The sequence below is a fragment of the Triturus cristatus genome, chromosome 2_1 (genome assembly GCF_964204655.1).
Source record: "Triturus cristatus chromosome 2_1, aTriCri1.1, whole genome shotgun sequence".
NCBI lineage: Eukaryota > Metazoa > Chordata > Amphibia > Caudata > Salamandridae > Triturus > Triturus cristatus.
In genome coordinates, this window is record NC_140581.1 from 172,506,963 (window position 1) to 172,526,625 (window position 19,663).

The 19,663-nt window shown below is 46.0% G+C and overlaps 1 protein-coding gene across 1 annotated transcript in view; it reads left to right on the forward strand.

Moving 5' to 3' along the window:
* HAUS1 (HAUS augmin like complex subunit 1) overlaps positions 1 to 19,663 on the forward strand; it is a 284,053-nt gene that overhangs the window by 163,596 nt on the left and 100,794 nt on the right. The window contains exon 6 of the mRNA XM_085640696.1: positions 10,141 to 10,206. Within this exon, the coding sequence (XP_085496822.1) occupies positions 10,141 to 10,206 (66 nt within the window). The remainder of the gene's footprint in view (positions 1 to 10,140; positions 10,207 to 19,663) is intronic.

Sequence of the window (19,663 nt, forward strand, 5' to 3'; positions counted from 1 at the left end):
AAAACAAACTGCAAACATCCGGGCCCAACACCAGATGGCGATCTATGCTAAGTGTACAACTCTGCAGCTCTACATGCCAAGAACAGATGCATACTGGTAAGTAGCATATTCCTTACTCAGCTCATCTCAATTAGAGCAGTTTATATTTGAATGTTTTATTGTCCCCTTTTTCTCTTTCTAGACGAGAACAATGTTTTCTCAAGTATTAGGGTATCTTTCATAGATTCACATTCTTGAATCATTCCCCGCCGTCTAAGTGAGAGTCCCACAGTACATAAAAAAGCAATATAGCAATAGCATAGCTAAAATAGCTATAGGAAGTATTGTAACATAGAAGTTAAAAGAAAAAAAACTGTCCCTTGAATAACTTGTCCAAGTCATTAGATATAGTCCAAACTCCAGCCAATCAGGCGACAGCACCCTCTAGAACCTTCTCCCCAGAGGCTTAGGCTCTCAGGTTTTCTACCTCACGTTGTGTGAAGGGAGTCTCCCTGAGCTCTGCTCAGTACTTCAACTTTTTCTTCAGGAATTCTTCAGATTATCTTCACTACGATGTCTACTACAAAGAGATCACTCTTTAGACACTTAGTCTTGTGGGAAACTTCGACTTCATTCTGAGGACCCACACAACAAGTGTATCTACTGTCTCCACCCTGACCATCAGGTGAGAGATTGTAAAATCTGCAGGACTTTTCCTCAAAAGACCTTAAGAGACAGAGAGGGACGTCTCCTTCTGTGGCTGCAGAAGCTCAAGACAAAGGATAACCCCCTGTCAGATGTTGAAAGTGATTCCTCTCTCAAGACTGTTGCCTCTAAGAAGAGGGCTAGTGAGGCGGAGATGGCATCTCCTAAGGCTAAGGTGCTGCAGAAGCACCACACTTCTAAACTTGAAGACCAACCTTCCTCCTCAAATGGGGCTCCTGCTCTTCCTAAGGGTCAGTCTCTACCCTCTACGCCTCCGAGATCCAAGTCTCAAGCATCTAAATCTCTGCCTGAGATACTTTTGCCTCAGAAAAGTGGTATCTCGTCGACTAGCTCGTCGTCGATTCCTCCGTCGTTGAAGTCTTCTGTCGTCACAACTACGATGACGACTTCCACCTTCTCTTCTCCGCAACTTACTATGATGATGTGGTGCAGCGTCTTCTCCATCGGTGACGGTGAGGCTTAATTAGTCTACCGCCTCCCTCTCTTCGTCATCGACGAAAAAGAAGAAGTACACAGTCTCTGATCGTTCGTCGACGAAACGGTCAACGACCTCTAAGGATTAGCCTACCTCGTCGACGGCTGCCTCATCGACGGTTTGCATCATCGACAGCACTAAAACCTTTGCATACACACAGTCTCTGATCGTTCGTCGATGAAACGGTCGACGACCTCTAAGGATTAGCCTACCTCGTCGACGGCTGCCTCATCGACGGTTTGCATCATCGACAGCACTAAAACCTTTGCATACAGAGCTTCAACTACGTATCACGTCGACGGCTGCAGCTTTGTCGGCGGAATCTTTGGTTCCACCTCCAGGTTTGATGCCTCTAGTCCCTTTGAAGCCTTCAGCTGCTTTTTTGCCACCATCAGAACTGAAGGATGTTCCCCTGGACCTTTTATTATCAGTTCAAGCATCTCCTAATCTTCCAGCAGAACTGTTTGATTATGGGGCTGATGAGGATTCAGAAGAGGATGACCGGTTCCGGGCTGCTCTTAGTCCTACGGAGCTTCTCATCAAATGCCAGGATATAGAGGATGACCAGGTATGATTATTACTCAGAGCCTAATATCCAACCACCGCTTGAAAAGCCGACAGAACAAATGCCCATGTCACTCATTTCCAATTTGCAACATATGCTTGATGACTACTACCGCTGTTTTCCTCCCTCGGAGCCGGCTTTATCAGTTCCTTAGACTCCTATTCCTCCGCCTTCATCAATCATTGGGCCGCCCCGGTGGCATTGAGATCTCAAAACCTAGAGGACACACATACCACTGACGAAGACAGAGAAGAAGGGGAGTTAGATGATAGATCCCTACTTACCGAGTGGGATAATTATTAGATCCAGGTGGATTTCATGTTCTTATGGACAGAGCGGCCAAGAGATTTCATCCTCCTATGTCACCAAGGAGGAAGACTGTTTCCTATATGATTTCAAAGATCAGCCACAGAAACCGGCATGGGCTATACCGATAATCAACTTCATCTGGCAGGAGGGTTTGAAGGTCATGAAGACCCCTGCCTCCATTCCTGCAGTCCTGCCACTCCTGGAAAAGAAATACAAGGCCCCTGACAACTCAACAGCCTGTCTTATTAGTCAACCGAAATCGGACTCTGTTAATTCTCAGGCGGCACAACGTCGTGCTAGCAACCCCTCTTCTCCATTGTGGGCTCCTCCTGATAGAGAGGGCAGACGCCTTGATTCCATTGGGAAGAAGTTTTCCACCATGGCGGCAACTACTGTCCGGGCGACTAATTCTCTTGCTATCCTAGGCCGCTATGACAGGCAAATGTGGTTGGACATTTCCCCCTTTATCGACATGTTGCCCGAGGCCTCTAAAGTGGAAGCTTTAAAGATACTCCAAGAGGTAGAACAGATCTATGCTGAGATCATTGATTGTGCAGTGGACGTCTCTTCCACGGGTTTTCGCCAACTGGCAGGGGTGGCAGTCCTCTGACATCAAGGTTGGTTAAAGGCTACTTCTTTTCAGCAGGAAGTACAAACAAAGATCATCGACATGCCTTATGACGGTGAATCACTTTTTGGGCAGCACATTGATGACTTCCCTCCAAGCGATTAAAAAGGATACCGACAAACGCACGTGCTCTTGGCACTCAACAATTTAAGAAGCAGCCCATTCGTGGTGCAAGGGGTCGTGGTTCCTTCTATTCTTTTCGAGGAGGCTACAATCAATACCGGCAGTACCAACCCTATCTGGGTCAACAGCATTCCACCTCCTCCCTGCAACAGCAGTCTTTTCGTCAACTTCTGGCTGCCTCTTATAAGCAGTACAGAGGGAAATCCTCCTACAGAGGCAGAGATTCCTCAAAAAAGCAGTGACCGCTGCCAACTGCCAACCACTCTAACCATCAACCCGACCAAGGTTGGAGGGCGAATCTCCCATTTCTTCTAAACTGATCTGCCATAACTACAGATCGATGGGTTTTGGAACATAGTGTCCAGTGGACACACTCTAGAATTTGTAAATTTTCCCCCAAATTTTCTTCCCCGAGGTCCTCCTCCTGCCCATCTGAAGGAACTTTTATGCCAAATCAAGGTCATGTTAAAGAAAGGAGCGATTGAAGCGGTACCAAATCTACAAAGGGGGGTGCAGGCTTCTATTCAAGATTCTTCCTCATCAAGAACAAATTGGGGGAGTAGTGCCCCATTCTGGACCTTTGTTCCCTCAACAAATTCCTCAAGAAACAAACTTTCCGGATATTGTCTCTCCAAGAAGTGCTTCAATTACTGTCTCAATGACCACACTGGACCTTCAAGATGCCTATTTTCATGTCCCTATCCTACCCAGACACAGGAAATTCCTGCGCTTCAGAGTGGCTGTCAGAGACTTCCAATTCAAGGTCCTTCCCTTTGGCCTCCGCTCTGTGCCAGAGTGTTCACCAAGGTCTTGGCTCCCGTGGCTGCACACCTTCATCAAGCTGGTGTCCAAATATTTCCCTATCGCAACGATTGCCTCATAAGGCGCAGTCGTTCACAGTCGCAACCAGACATACTCTAATATGCCGGTCTCTGTTTCAGTCGCTGGGCCTTATCATTAATCTGGAGAAGTCTCACTTCACCCCCTCTCAAGTGCAGACCTTCTTGGGAGCCATCATAAACACTCAGCAAGCAAGGGCATTTGTATCAAACGAAAGACAACAACGAATTTGTAAACTGGCAACTCGCCTCCGTACAAAAAAGTCTGTTTCTGTTCGACAGTTCTAATCGCTTCTGGAGCTGCTGTTTTCCTGCATTCCGCTAATTCCCAACTGTTGCCTCAAAATGAGACCCTTACAGGAGGAACTCGACAAACAATGGCAACAGGTCTCAGGGTCCTTCGACAATGCCGTCCACATCACATCTCGGATGCAAGAAGTATTGTTATGGTGGACTCGCATACCAAACGTCTCAGCAGGCCGCTCGTTTGTAGTGGACGCTCCAAATTTCATCCTCACGACAGACGCCTCCCTTGAAGGGTGGGGAGCGCATCTTCAGGGCCTCTCAATCATGGGAAAATGGGACACACAGCAACAAACTTGGCACATAACCTCTTGGAGTTACTGGTGATATTCCTGGCGCTAAAATCCTTTCCCACCCTCATTCTCGGAGCTTCGGTGTTGATCCGGACAGACAACACAACAAGCATGCATTATGTAAACAAACAAGGGGGTACGAGGTCCACTTTGCTATCCCTACAAGCTCAGAAAATTTAGGATTGGGCGATTCAGCATCAGATAACTTTAACGGCAGTCCATGTTCCGGGAGTGTCCAACATTCTAGCGGACTCCTTGAGCAGGTCGATCTCGTCCAACCACGAGTGGGAACTTCATCAACCAACGCTGGACCGCATCTTTCAGATATACGGACGTCCCAATCTGGATTTGTTTGCGACCAACCTGAACCGCAAATACCCATTCTACGCAAGTTGGCTTCCCCAACCAGTTTTTGATGAACTGGTCAAAAATGTATGCTTATGCCTTTCCACCGATTCCTCTAGTCCCAAGGGTGCTTTGGAAAATGCGGAAAGAACCCAGCCGCATTCTTCTCATAGCCCCCAGATGACCTCGCCAGTTCTGGTTTACGGAACTCCTCCTTCTGTCGGAGTGTGATCTAATTTTGCTCCACCCAATACCGAATCTTCTTATTACGAACAATGGGCCAGATCTGCCATCCAGATCTGACATATCTGCGATTGGCAGCCTGGCGCCTGAACACAATGAGTTTGCCAACTTAGTTATTCCTTCGGACTGCAGAGAGGTCTTTGCTAACGTCAGAGCACCTTTGTTGGACCTAACGCCCTTGAGGTAGCTTGGCTCAGGTCAAAAGGCTTTTATCCCACTATGGCCTATCGTGTTTGCATCACACTCAACTCACACCTTAGCGTAACACCACTTAAAAATGACACTACACCGGATAATTATAAAGTTTAACAGAAGTCTTTATCTTTCCTTTTCAAACGTGGTTATTCAGGTTCACATTTCAGGGTAAAACATTTCATTGCATTTAAATTGACAGTACCATTCTCATCTCTACTTTTGTACAGCAGCTACTTAAGCCCCCTCTGAGATTCCCATCCTGCCTTGACTCGGAGCGCTAAGTTAAATCCTCACAGAGAGCGCTCCACACAACATTTACATATTCCACAATTTCAGAAAATCATTTAGTCTGCATGGTGTTCTTCTGACAGATGGTTCCCCTAACGGCTATCCTTTCTGACTCTTATACTGTCCTCAATAATCAACTCATTACATTGAGATACTAGCTGGAAAACGACAATGCTGCTGGCAGTCAATTAGTTATCTCTAGGCAGTTTATTTGTAGGTTACTTCATTTCCAAGACTAATCCATTCCAGATAGGCAGTACACACGAACTCTCGCTGTCACTAGAACTCGATCTGCTGCCTTCAGCGCTATGCTTGAAACTGCTATTACATTGACTTCAGTCACACATGTGGTTGTGCCAAAGTGCCGATATTTACCACTGGCCCCTGGCTTCCCCAAGGAACAAACAATCGGTTCTAACGGGCCCTCATCTGGCCTTCAACACGTACTCTCTTGTACCTTCCCCCGTGTGATATTGCCCAGCTTACTGTGTACACCTTGGGTCCCTCTCATAGGAAGTTTGGCGATGCCGGGAGGTGCGCTCCCTCTCTTCGTGAAGCGGAGTTCACTGGTTGATAAACGGAAGTCCTTCCCGGGGGGGGGGTGAGGGGGGGGGTGAGGACCGAGCACAACCACCGACTACCTATCCCACAGGCTTCTCCATAGTATGGTCTCCTTAGTTGGTGGGGGGTCTCGCTCTAGCGCTCACTCACTGCTGTTGTCCCCCTCTTCAGTGGACTCCTAGGCTAGGCGCAGGCTTAATCCTACTCCGCTTCCTCAGGGGAGGCGCGCCCGCAGCCACCCGTAGCAGCGCGGCTTGCGGGGGCGCGGCTTTCACCCTGATCTGGCAACAGTGGGTCGGCGCTTCGGCGTGTGCCCCGCTCACGTGACAGCAGGACGGCGGCTTCAAGGCCGAAGCCCGTCCCTTTCTTCCGGAGTATGATTCTCCTCACCCTGACAGCGGCGTCGCTTGCTCACTGGTCGCTCACATGAAGCCCTTCCACAGAACTCTCGGCAACAGCGGGCCACCTCCGGAGGACAACAGGCAACCTCCCGACCTCTGGGTGGCGGCGGTGATCGTTCCAGGTAGGGACTCGTGAAAGAAAAGGGGGGGGGGGGGCTGAACTTAAGGGTGCCAAGATTTCACTGGAGCGGATGAATGGGCTAACAAAGCTCTCTTAATTCCTGGGCACGGACATCTCCCCTTTTAGTCTGGAATGAAGGACAATCGCTAGGGCCAGTCTGATTCAACATCCCAGGCACAACAGGGATGAGGGAAAGGTAGTCCCAGACGGCGATTCTTCCCCTGGTCCTCCCTCGGGGATACTGACTACATGGGAGCCCCCAGCGGGACGATGACCTCCAAAGTCATTGGCTGTGTTCAGGGACCGGTCAGAAGGTTGAGGGTGGTGTCAGCTGAAGAGGGAAGTCGTGCAGACCCTAAGACCTGTCCATTCCCTATCTAGCGCAGTCACCTCCCCACTCAGGTGCCTTACTCCTGACTACCTCACAGCTCAACTAAGTCCTAAAATGGCTGCCCCGCCCTCACCTCTATTTATCACCTGGGGCCTGACTGGCCAGAGTGGCCCAGAAGGTTCCGGAACCTCTCATGGCAGTCTATGGCCCAGGTTCTGAGGCGACAGATGGAACTACCATTTTGTGAGACTAACCTCCCTCTTCCTGTTTCTTCAGTGAAGCACCTTGCGCCTCTCCCTCAGCTAGTGAGAAAGGGGCGCCCAGAGCCTCTACATCAACACCAAAAAAAGTTAATGGACAGGAATAAAAAAATGAGAGGGTAAAGGGGAAAAAAAAAAAAATGAGGAGGGAACAGCCAAAGGGCTGACAGGTCTAACAACCTTCCACTATAAAAACTTAAAAACTCACATGGAAACGGTTCTGTCTTTGGTGTGCTGCTTCAAATGTTCACCCTGTTAATTTTACGCCAGAGCAACTTCTGCCTTTTTTCTTACAGTTAGCGAAATCCGGCCTCTCTCACTCTACCCTTAAGGCTTTTCTGGCTGCAATTTCCAGATTCTGGCAGGATGGTTCCAATTCTCTTTATTCTTCAAGAATTAGTCATCAATTTTTCAAGGGCTTATTTAGAATGTTTCCGCCAATTCAACACCCGCCTCGGCCTTGGCATCTGAACATTGTATTGGCACAACAAACTATTGCACGTTGGATATCTAGTACAATTTTCTTTTGCCATCAGTAAGTGGGCAAGACACTTCAAACAACGGTTAAAGTGCATTCTACTAGATCAGTCTCCTTCTACTGCTCTCTTTGCTGGGGTGCCTCTTCACCAGATTTGCAGAGCCGCAACATGGTCCAGCAGACACACCTTTACCAAGCACTACTGTCTGGAAGCTGCCAACAATGCTGACACAGCTGCAGGGCAAGTGGTGCTACGCAATCTTTTTAAGTAAGGTGAGCCTCTGTTTCTTCCCTACTCCTGCACAGAATGTGTGTGTATATGTGTATATATTTGTTCTCTTACAGTTATGCTCAGATTTACTGTTATACTGTAATATATGTATCCGTTTCTTTTGTACCCTGATTACGACTGACTTATGGTTTACCATGCACAATTCTGGAATTACTGGAATCTACTCTGATTCAAGCATGTGAATCTATGAAAGATACCCCAATACTGGAGAAGAACATAAGTTACTTACCTGTAAACTGTGGTTCTCCAGTATTGGTATATTTCATAGCTTCACATGTGAAAAACCCACCTCCCCTTAGAAGCTCCCCTCCTCTACTTGACTCTTATATCACTCTTTTGCTCTAAAATCTCAGTGCCTGAGCCTCTGGGTAGAAGGTTCTAGAGGGTGCTGTCGCCTGATTGGCTGGAGTTTGGACTATATCTAATGACTTGGACAAGTTATTCAAGGGACATGTTTTTTCCTATTAACTTCTATGTTACAATACTTCCTATAGCTCTTTTAGCTATGCTATTGTTATGCTATTGCTATAGTGTTATTTTATGTACCGTGAGACTCCCACTTCGACGACGGGGAATGATTCAAGTATGTGAATCTATGAAAGATACCAATACTGGAGAACCACAGTTTACACGTAAGTAACTTATGTTCTTCTTCAACACTCTCAGAGTAAACATACCTAATACATTCCAAGACAGGGGATAGCGTCCCCACTGGCTCACAAAAGGGATCCATCCATTAACGTGGTCCGGACAAAAGCCATCGACCCGTATGGGCGTACGTAGGCTATACATGTTGACCTGATATGTATGTTGATGTGAGGGACACCTTATATTTCCCTAGACACATCTCTCTTTTTTTAACCTCACCCCATGTCTCTTTTTTTAACATCACCCCTGCCCATGTTTTAATAAATTCCTGTTGCCTTGGCACAGGAGGTAATTTTAGATCACTAACTAGTTGTTACGGATCCCACACTTTGAGAGACCCCCCTCCGCAGGAAGGGAAGATCCAATGATGACACTACCTATTATTAGGACGTCAGTGGGGATAACATGCCATTGACCGAAAGTAGCTGTTGAGTGTCCCCAAAAATGTTTTTCAGAGAGACCTCTATGCGATACTACCTGGTCCCACTCTTTTTGCTGCTTATTGCATATGTTAGTCTGAGCAAGGTGTTCAATCTGCCAGTGTAATGTAAATAAAAATTATGTTTTAACACAATTAACCTAAATGTGTTCCTTAGTATTTTTCCCTCTTTTTCAACTCTTTGGTATAGAGCAGTCATACCTGAAAAAATCCAATGCAGTGCTTTACATAGTACGTTTCCCAAACCTCATATGCTTTACATAGCAAATTTTCAGGTGTGAGATCCAAAACAGCGGGTTTCAGAAATACAGGAGATGATGGTTGAGAAGTGCACATAATTGTGTCAGTGTTAAAACACATACTGTACGGGTACATTTTTTGCATAGCACAGATTTACCTTATTGTTCATAAATCTCAGCCCCACAGAGATAAAGTGCTTTTTCCCAGGACTAACATTCTGTTCAAAAGCTAGATTTGGAATTTTACTCCGGTCTGTAAGGTCAGGAGAATTTTCTCTGTTGGATCTTGCAAACGAAATTCCTGGCCTGGCTATTTATCAAAGAAAGTTTTCCCATGGCTATAGCTTTTCATAAATTAAGTGCTCCTGTTTGTTAAGTACTATCTGCATTTTTAAAACACTCCCAAAAACATTTTGAGTCTTTTGCATAATTGTTTTGTTGTCATTTGTTATGACTAGAATGTGGACCACTGTAGAAACCGCAATATCAAATGACAGTCACAAGAGCACAAGAACTGAGCGTAACTGGGACCTCTGGGTATGAGATGAGAGATATTCAAACCCAAAAACTTGATAGAAAACATTAGGAGCAGTCCATAGGAGATCAGGTTCTTAATTTGCCCCTTTGTTAGACCATATCCCATCTGTTGAAGCGCTATTGATCTTACTTAGACTTTGTAACTGTCCCATCGCTCACCAATTTTGGAATATGGTGGCTACTTTGTACTATAAGTGGGTGAAAACTCAGTCAATTGTAATCATCACTCAAGGAGCAAAGTCCACAAACTAAAGTGGGTTCAGATAAATGTCATGACTCTTCAAGTAGACATGGGCAAGCATTTGTCTCTTGTGCTCCAATTTTAGTTAATACCTTTTGGTTATAGCTTGATGATATGATTATAACTTGTTTATAGTTTGAAAAAACAAAATGTCATAAATCACATAGATACAGGTCCACTGAGCGCAATTTGCTGTTTATATTCAGATGGGTTGTTCAAGCTAATCTAATGTAGTAGCAGTGCTGCAAAGTATCCACGATTAAACGGTTTCTCTGTTTTAGAACTGTCTGGCTGCTAGTGGGGATGACCCTTCGTTACATCATCAGTCGTTAGTGGCTCTTTCAGAGGTTAGTACTCTTGCCCTTATTTTTCTCAAATGGTAAATATTTGTGATTATTGTATACCTATTGTATACCTTTGTACACACCGGCTTACTATGGTAGCAATGTCTAACCAAGGTCCAATATTTGTGTAGGTTTTCCCTATGCCAGGGCAAGTAGTATACTACATCTGACAGCAGAGGGTGCCTTGTTGCAAGTTTTCTGTCCATCATGTTTGGGAAACTTCTGGTTTTGTTAAGTTCACTTTAAACCCAAGACTTTGACAAGTCTCTCATTCTTCTAGGAGGGTGGGGTAGGAGAGCTGCAGATTTTCCATAGGGACTAGTATTGTCTGCTTCATGGGCAATTTAAATTTGCTTGCTGTTAGACCTTTCAGCCCTTTGGCAGTTCCCTCCTCATTTTATTATTTTTGTCCTTTCCCCCTTCTCATTTTTTCTGTCTACTACCAACTTTTTGGGTGCTGATGTAGAGGTTCTGTTTACGAGAAAGGGGGTTTACCCGTTTAACCCTCTGGCACCTGGGTAAATATACAACATTTGTAAAAAAATATATAATGCCTTGGGATGAATATAAGTATAATTAAATGAAGAAATAGTTTAGTTATCTCTTCCAAAAGTACTTCCTTTTAGTAGAAAAATCTATATATTTTAAATCAATCCAGAATCAAATGTACCCCAACAACAAAAAATACAGACTAATGTGTATATATATATATTTATAGTACGTTTCTCTTCACGTTCTTTTTGTACATATATACATTTTTATCTCTACATCACAATATGCAATTGTCTCTTTGCCCTACTAATCAATAAGGATGTCTACAATGATTTTGTTATACTAGCATTCCTTGAATGAAAATCACTCTTTTAAAGAAACCCGGTGGATTATTTTTTCAACATATACTTATTGAGTATTCTTTATCTGTTTCATCACAGTTAAACTTCATCTGAGTGTCTCCAAATTAAATGTCGACGCGTTTCAGCCTTCGTAATTTCAGGTCTCTTCAGGACTAGGGCAGTCAATTATGCATTTTTTCAATTCAACCTATAAACCAAATATACTTTTTAGTATATATATCCACAACTAATAATATTTACATATATATACACATGCACATACCTAGGAACAAGATACAATGCCTTTACATAGGTACATTGCCTTAGTATTTTCTTCTCTCTAAAGTGACGTATTAAGAATGATTAGTAGATATACACCACCTAAACGTGAATCTTTTAAGAATAAATAATAAACAACAGCACTAGATTGTGTGTATTAGGCTGCCGAGAGGGAAAGAGTATACCAATACTTTCTATACCTAACCTTGATCATTCGCAATAATCACAAACTATATATGTATATTGGCCTCAAATTCTGGCCCGGTCTGACAACGGCAATGTCGTTCATATATTCATCAAAATTAACTAATTTCAATCCCGAAATCACTTATAACACTTACTCAGTGCGGGACGGCAAACAAGTAACAGCACTTGGTCAAGGGAATATAACTGCAGTCACATCTCTTTGAATCTTTTTCTTCAAACAACTTTTTCTTAAAAAAACGCGGAAAAATGCACCTAAATATATACATTCAAGCTGAGTGATGCATTCATGAAAATTATATTACCAACTAGTCTAGAATGTACCTGCGTAATCTTTGCACCGCTATAAACAACACTTTTAATAATGATCGTCTCTAGGAACCGGCCAATTTTGTATCACACCGTCAAGACGAGCTAAAAAATAAACAAATAAAAAGTGAACTCGGATGCCTGGGATAGATTATCCAATTCTTATCCTAATTATAGTGTGAGTCTCTAATATTTCTTATAATACCTAATATTGCAGATGTATACGGTCCTCGTATTCTTCTCTTTAGGATCCGTGTAGTTCGACTGATTCGCACTGCTCGCGTTTCTGCGCTCTCGCGTTCTCTGTTTATTCAAACGCCCACAGTACGTAGGGGCGTGTATATACGTCACTAAAGGTACATCGCTTAGAAGATGGACTCGTAGTAATCCAAACGACACAAAGGAGAGACTCATGCCAAAGGTGAAATCTCCAATATGGAATAAAGAAACTTTAAAAATAAGATCCAATTAATTGTAATCCATATACTTGCATAATTTTGTTCTTTATGTAAACGGGTGCAATTAATGAAGTATATAATATAAAAGTGTGTACAAGATATAGCGGCTCCACGGAGAGACATATGTATCTGGGCAGTCCATAAAGGGCTACTATTTGGCTCCCATGTGAGGGTGAAAAGGATCTACATGATGAGTGTATTTATTTCTAATCTCATATTCTAATCTATATATACATTTTCTTTCTGTTCCACCGACAAAAAATGAAAAATTCGCACACAGAAATGCAAAAATTATTACAAAAGTGACTATCAAATGGTCATACCTTATAACCCCCCAAAAAAGGTCGTGGAAATACGTCACTCCTTACAGTCTTATTATCCATAGTATTATTTACAATAAAGAATTATGTACAGTGTCATCTCTGCTAGTGGCCATGTGCTTATCTCTTGCCTTCCAAAAGAATAGAATGGTAAACAGATCATAGTAATAATGCCCAAATCTCAACTTTGTCATTAAGACCCATTGTAGCAGTATGGTACTTCTCGATTAGTCTAGCCTCTAATCTATTCAATTTGATTTGTAGCTCGTCCCTCCCTACATTTCCAATCGCACATAGCACTGACCACTTTAAATCATTTTCAGCGTGATTTAGAGTTAGGTAATGGTGCACCAATGGCGCTCCTTGGACTTTACATTTGATCCTTGATTTGTGTTGTAAGATTCGCTTTTTCAAAATTTGTGTCGTTTGGCCTATGTAATATTTGTTGCATGGGCACTTAATGCAATATATTGCATTCTTAGTATTGCAGTTCGAAAAGACTCTTTGGTGGTGTATTTGTCCATTGATATTTAACTGTTTCGAATTTTCTGTTAAATTGCATGCCAAACAGTTTTGACAACGAAAATGGCCTACTATTGGTGGTAAACTGAGCAGATTTCTCAAATCTTTTTTTGCTGTCTCAGTGTGTCTAGCTGCTCTCACCAGCTGTTGTCTGATGTTTTTTCCTTTTTTAAATGCAAAAAGCGGTTTTTCAATTCCTAAATGTTCTATCAACTTCCAATTTTTTTGAATGATTTTTTTTTTAACTTTATTGGCTTTAGGGTCATATGTGAGAACACATGTTAATGGAATCTTCTCATCTTTTTGTTTAGGGATCAACAAAGTGTCCCTTGGTGTATACCAGGCTCTTTTAAGAGCACCTTTTACCAATTTCTTAGGATACCCCCGTGCAATTAATTTGTCTTTGAGTTTCTCAGCATTGGTGAAGTAATCTTCTTTGTTAGTACAGTTCCTCCTTACACGAAGAAATTGCCCATATGGCAAATTTTCTTTCAACGTGCGCGGATGACTGCTGGTAAAATGAAGAAGGGTGTTTCGATCTGTAGTTTTAGTATATAGACTCACACCCAACTGGTCTTTATCTTGTTGTACAAACACATCTAAGAAACTAATTTTTGCCCGATCTTTTGATATGGTAAAATTAAACTCCACAGTCCTCGAATTTAGCCAGTTATGGAAATCTGTCAGTTGTATTTCTTCTCCATTCCAGATCATGAATATATCATCTATATAGCGACACCAAAAACCTATGGAGTTTTTAAAAGGGTTGTTGTCGCTATATATCCACTTTTTCTCAAATTCCGCCATAACTAAATTCGCTATTTCTGGGGAGAAGCTACACCCCATTGCCACTCCGGAAACTTGTAAATACATGTTTTCTTTAAAGCTAAAAAAATTATTTTTTAAGCATAGGTAAGCTAATGATATTATAAAGTCAGTTGGGACCTGATTGGGGCGATCTCGTTGGTCTAAAGTGTATCTCATTACTGCTAGAGCCTCATCCTGGGGTATGTTGGTATACAAAGACTCTATATCGAATGATACCAAAAATTGTTTTTCTTTGTTGTACGGTAAGCCTTCTACTTTAGATATAAGGTCCATTGTGTCTCTAACAAAAGATGGTGTCTCTTTTACAAAAGGAATTAAAAAGGTATCTATATATTTTGCTAGGGGTTCTAAAATCGAACCACAAGCCGACACAATGGGCCTTCCTGGTGGATTTGTAAGGGATTTGTGTATCTTTGGCAAAACATATATATTCGGTACTTTAGTTTTGTTACTGTTTAAAAAATCAAACTCGTTTTGGCATAGCCAACCTAGGAGTGGACCACGCCAATGCTGACGGTCTATCCAGGTATTTCCGCCTTAGTGAAGAGGACTCCCAAGGGGTTGGGTAGCTCTCCCCACTTTCAGCTGGGGGGGACGCATGTTAGACCTTTCAGCCCTTTGGCAGTTCCCTCCTCATTTTATTATTTTTGTCCTTTCCCCCTTCTCATTTTTTCTGTCTACTACCAACTTTTTGGGTGCTGATGTAGAGGTTCTGGGCGCGTCACCCTCACTACCTGAGGGAGAGGCGCAAGGTGCTCCACTGAGGAAACTAGATAAGGAAGGTGAGATTCACAAAATGGTGGCTCCAACTGTCACCTCAGCACCTGGACCATGACTGCCATGAGAGGTTCCGGAACCTTCTGGGCCCCTCTGGCAAGTCAGGCCCAAGGTGATAAATAGAGGTGACAGGAGGGCGGCCATTTTAGAGTAGAGCTGAGCGGCCGGTTAGCCAGGAGTAAGGCACCTGAGTGGGGAGGTGGCTGCACTGGTCAGGGATTGACAGGTCTTAGGGTCTGCATGGATTCCCCTCGCCAGTGACATCACCCCCAACCTGATGACCAGTCCCTGAGTGCCGCCAGTGACTTGAGACCCTCGTATTTGGTGAGGCCTTGAGGAGGAGTGTACCCCTGACCTCGGGGTTCTGAGAGAGGGCCATTGCTGGGGGCTAGCGACTGACAGCTCCGTTGTCGCCTGGGATTGTCACCGTTACCGTTACTGGGAAAGATGTGTGTGCCCATGCCCTGAGTGTCCTGTCAGTTTCCGCCCTGGTGCGTGAGAGGATCGGCACCGTGTTACTACCATCTCCCCTCCCTCCCCAAGTGCTGCCTTCAACCCCTGGCTGTCCCCCCTATTGCCCGGACAAGGGATTACCTGCTGGACTTCGGCCGTAGCTGCCGACAGCGAGTGGCCTGAGGAGAGGGATCGGCCCCGGGCGTGTGGCGGCAGTAGAGCATCGCGACAGTGGTGCGGTGGAAACCCTCTGGCAGGAAGTGCAGGTGGGGCAGCCGTGAAGCCGCTGCCCGAGTCACATGTGTAGGGGCCGGAGCGCCGCCCGCTGATTGTGCAAGAGCGGAGGCCGCGCCTCCACCAGACGCGCTGTTCCGGGTCTGGAGCCGCAGGAGTGGTGGGCTGGCCGACTACGTAGCCTCCCAGTCAGGTGACCGGAGGCGAGGAGGAGGTTATGCCTCAGAGGAGGGGGAGTGCCCTCCGACGACGAAGGACGAAGGTTCCCGTCAAATTAGGAAAGAGCCTGGGGAGAGGAAACCCTGGTGGGAGGTGGCCCCGTGGAGGTGAATTTTGCATTCCAATTGCTGTAAGAGGATTTCCCCTGTGATTTTCCCCCCCCCCCCCCCCCGCTTACGACACCAACGAGGGAGAACATCGCGCAACCTCGCGAGCTGCCAGCGAAGGACATCGGATGGACAGTAAGCAGGGGAATACAGCGCGGGAGAGGGGAGAGTACCTGCGTGCTGGGGAACTTTGCCAAGGCTTTAAGAAGGGGAAGACCATCAACGCCTGTTATAATTATTGGCAGTATAGCGCCCCATGTGCGTGACTAGAGTGAGGGGAAAGGTAGGGCAAGCTCCAGTCACAGAAAGCGCTGAGGTTTCGAGTGTCACGGGGGTGGTGTAGATTCAGTGTGCAAACTCCCTAATAGCTACCTGGAGGGAAGTAATCCCTGGATTGTCAACGGTACTACCCATGTCCCGATAAGTGGTATATATCCAGGGCAGCCAGTTAACCCTCCCTTTTAGTTTACGGATTACCCTGAGTGTAAAAAGGGGAGTGGTTACCGAGCAGGGTTACAAGGGGGTTAGGCGTCCTTCCAGAGTCCAGGTGCTATGCATAGCCCACATGGAGAGTGTTCGTGATGAGCCAAGTTTGAAGTAATATTTCATGTCGAATGTTGTCAAGTAATACTTGGAAATGCTATTCTGAAATGTAACAGTGTGTTAAGTTTTAAAAACATTGGATGAAAAGTTTATCTTGTACTGTAAGGTCCGGTTTTACCTCAAAATATAGAGGAACGTTCAAATGAAAATGAAATGAAATGGTTCAGGTTGTAATGTCAAATTGAAAACCCAGTTTTGATAAGAAAGAAATGAGATAAAGTCTTATAGTAAACCTTCCATTTAATCTGTGTAGTGTCCTTTTTGAATGGTGCTGCGCTAGATTGCGAGCTGGGTAGGATGCAAGCATGAGAGGCCAAGTGGAGATGAAAGCCTGTTGACCTGAGCCAAGCTACCCCTAGGACGTAGGTCCAACAAGTTGGTGCTCAGCGGTGGGATCCTTAATCAGTGCTTGCATCCGCTTAGTAGCAGTTTTGCGCGCGCCACAACCTACATTTGATTGTTTTTACTGAAGTTTTCTCCAGATTGCCTCCCTAATTGGAATTTTGTTTTAAAAATTATTCTGTCTGGTGTTGTGTTTCCTCTTGAAGGAAAGATTTCCTTTTGTAAGCTCCTGTTCTGCGGGATTGGGTCCTACCTGGTAGGATGGAGTTTGAGTTGGGTAGGCTGGAGGAATATACAGTAACTCAACTAAAAGAATTCTGCCAGGAGAGGGAGGTGTTCTTCAAGCAAGGGGCAAAGAAAATAGAACTCCAAACGAGCTTGAGAGCCTGGGTCATGGCCCACCCTAGCGGGAAACGGGCGGAGGGACCAGAACTGGACACCACAGAGGAACCAGAATTAATTTTCCCCCCTGAGAGTGGACACATGGATGCAGGACCTAGTGCTCCTTCAAGGGCAGGTAGTAGCGCCTCGGGGGGAAGCCTGTCATCAGCTGACTTAGTTGACAGGAGGGAGGAGAGGCAGTTTAAAATGGAACTGGCCCGTTTGGAGAAAGAGAGGGAGGAGAGGAGGTTCCTCCATTTAAAGGAATTGGAACTCAAAGCCCTACAGTTGGGAACCTCCAGCAGTCCCATTGGTGGCAGCGTACCTAGAGAAATCCCCAGGGAGTCCAGACCTTACCTGCCAAAAGATGTAGTCGCCAGCTATGGTGTCGGGGATGACCTCGTTAAATGGCCCATGGGGTCCCCGAAGCTCAGTGGGGGGGTGGCCTATATAGGTATATGCCTCCGGTGGGGAGGGATGCCCTGTTAGCGTTGGAACAGAACGATCAGACCAATTACCCCATCATGAAGGTCGCCCTAGTTAAGAAATTTGGGTTGACCCCTGAAAAATTCAGGCAAAGGTTTCGGGGCAGTCAAAAGTTGGCCACCCAGTATTGGGTAGACTTCTTAGACTATGCCAAGAAGGCCTTAGAGGGCTGGGTGCAGGGCAGTGAGGTAAAGGACTATGAGGGACTGTATAATCTGATTTTAAAGGAGCACCTCCTCGAGAAAGGTTTTCCGGAGCTGCGTCAGCACCTGGTGGACAGCAAGCTAACTAATCCTAGGAAGCTTGCAGAGGAGGCGGATATCTGGGCGAGTACCCGGGTATCCTCAAAAGGGACTGGAGGGAATTTCCAAGGGGCTGGACAGGGCGCCCCCCAGAAGAAAGAGGGGGGAGACAAAAAGGAGTTCTCTAAAGGCCCCCAAAAGAGTTCACAAGGGAAGGGAGTAGGATTCCCTCCTAAGGTTGGCCCCCACAAACCCCCTTATCCTGACCGTGGTCAGCAGCCTAGGGTTGTCCGCTGTTATGAGTGTGGCGAAGTTGGGCACTATAAGGGGGATGTCAAGTGTCCCAAGAGACCACACCCTCCCATAGGAGGAAAGACCCCTGGGGTGGTGAGTGTAGTGCTTGGGGAGGAGTTGCCCCCTAGATAAGGGAGGTGAGTGGGCAGGGTTAACCTTAGTGTCCTTAGGGGATTGTGAGATGGTTCCTAAGACCCAGGTGCCCTCGAATACTACTAAGTACAGGCAATGGGTCACCATCAATGCCCAGAGGGTGGAGGCTCTGAGGGACACAGGAGCCAGCATGACTATGGTAAGGAATCAGCTGGTGTCCCCAGAGCAGGTGGTTCCCAATATAGTCCACCCGGTTGTGATGGCTGACAACCGAGAGGGTCACTATCCGGTGGCCCAGATTCCCTTTGAGTGGGGAGGGGTTGCGGGTCCTCTACGAGTTGCGATAAGCCCTGCCATGCCGGTCGACTGCCTGTTGGGAAATGACCTTGAACACTCGGCGTGGAAGGAGGTCGAGTTCAGGGCCCACATGGGAATGTTGGGGACCCCTGAGTGGACGTGTGCCAACACCCGGTCCGTGACTGCCCGAAGAGGGAGTTCACAGAGGTTGGAGCCTGGGATAAAGGCCCAACCAGCTGCCGGAAAGGGTAAACGGGGACGGGGGAAGCCTGCCCCGGCATCGGAACCTCCGAAGGCGGATGGGGCGACTGGTGTGGTCCCGGAGTCTACGGAGGGGGATGTAGCTTCCCTGGAGGGCTTACCTACCCCTGCCGACTTGCAGGTGGAGGGAGGACCTACTAGGGAAGAGTTTTGTCGGGCCCAGAAGGAGTGCCCTACTCTTGAGGGTTTACGGCGGCAGGCCGAAGCCCAGGCAGCGGGTAATGATTCGGGGAACTTCCACATATACTGGGAAGATGGACTCCTTTATAGCAAACCCAAGGCCCCGGTGCATGGTTCATCCCGGGCCTTGGTGGTTCCCCAGCGTTACCAAGCCTTTCTATTGGGATTGGCTCATGAAATACCCTTGGCAGGACACTTGGGACAAGACAAGACCTTTGCTCGACTTGTCCCTCATTTCTACTGGCCTCAGATGAGGATTACGTCCGATACTTTTTGTAGGACGTGTGTAACCTGCCAAGCTAGTGGGAAAACAGGGGTGAAGCTGAAGGCTCCCCTGGAACCACTGCCGGTCGTTGGCACCCCCTTTAAAAGGGTGGGCATCGACATTGTTGGGCCATTGGATCCACCAACGTCTGCCGGTCACAGGTTTATCCTGGTTCTGGTGGATCATGCCACTCGGTACCCCGAGGCTATCCCTCTGAGGACCATTACTGCACCTGCAGTGGCACGGGCCCTTATGGGAATTTTCACCCGGATGGGATTCCCCAAGGAAGTGGTGTCGGACAGAGGTACCAACTTCATGTCGGCCTATATGCGGGCTATGTGGAAAGAGTGTGGAGTCACTTACCGGTTCTCCACCCCTTATCACCCCCAGACCAATGGTCTGGTAGAAAGGTTTAACAAAACCTTAAAGGGCATGATCAGGAGTCTGCCCGAGAGCCTGCGGAGGAAATGGGA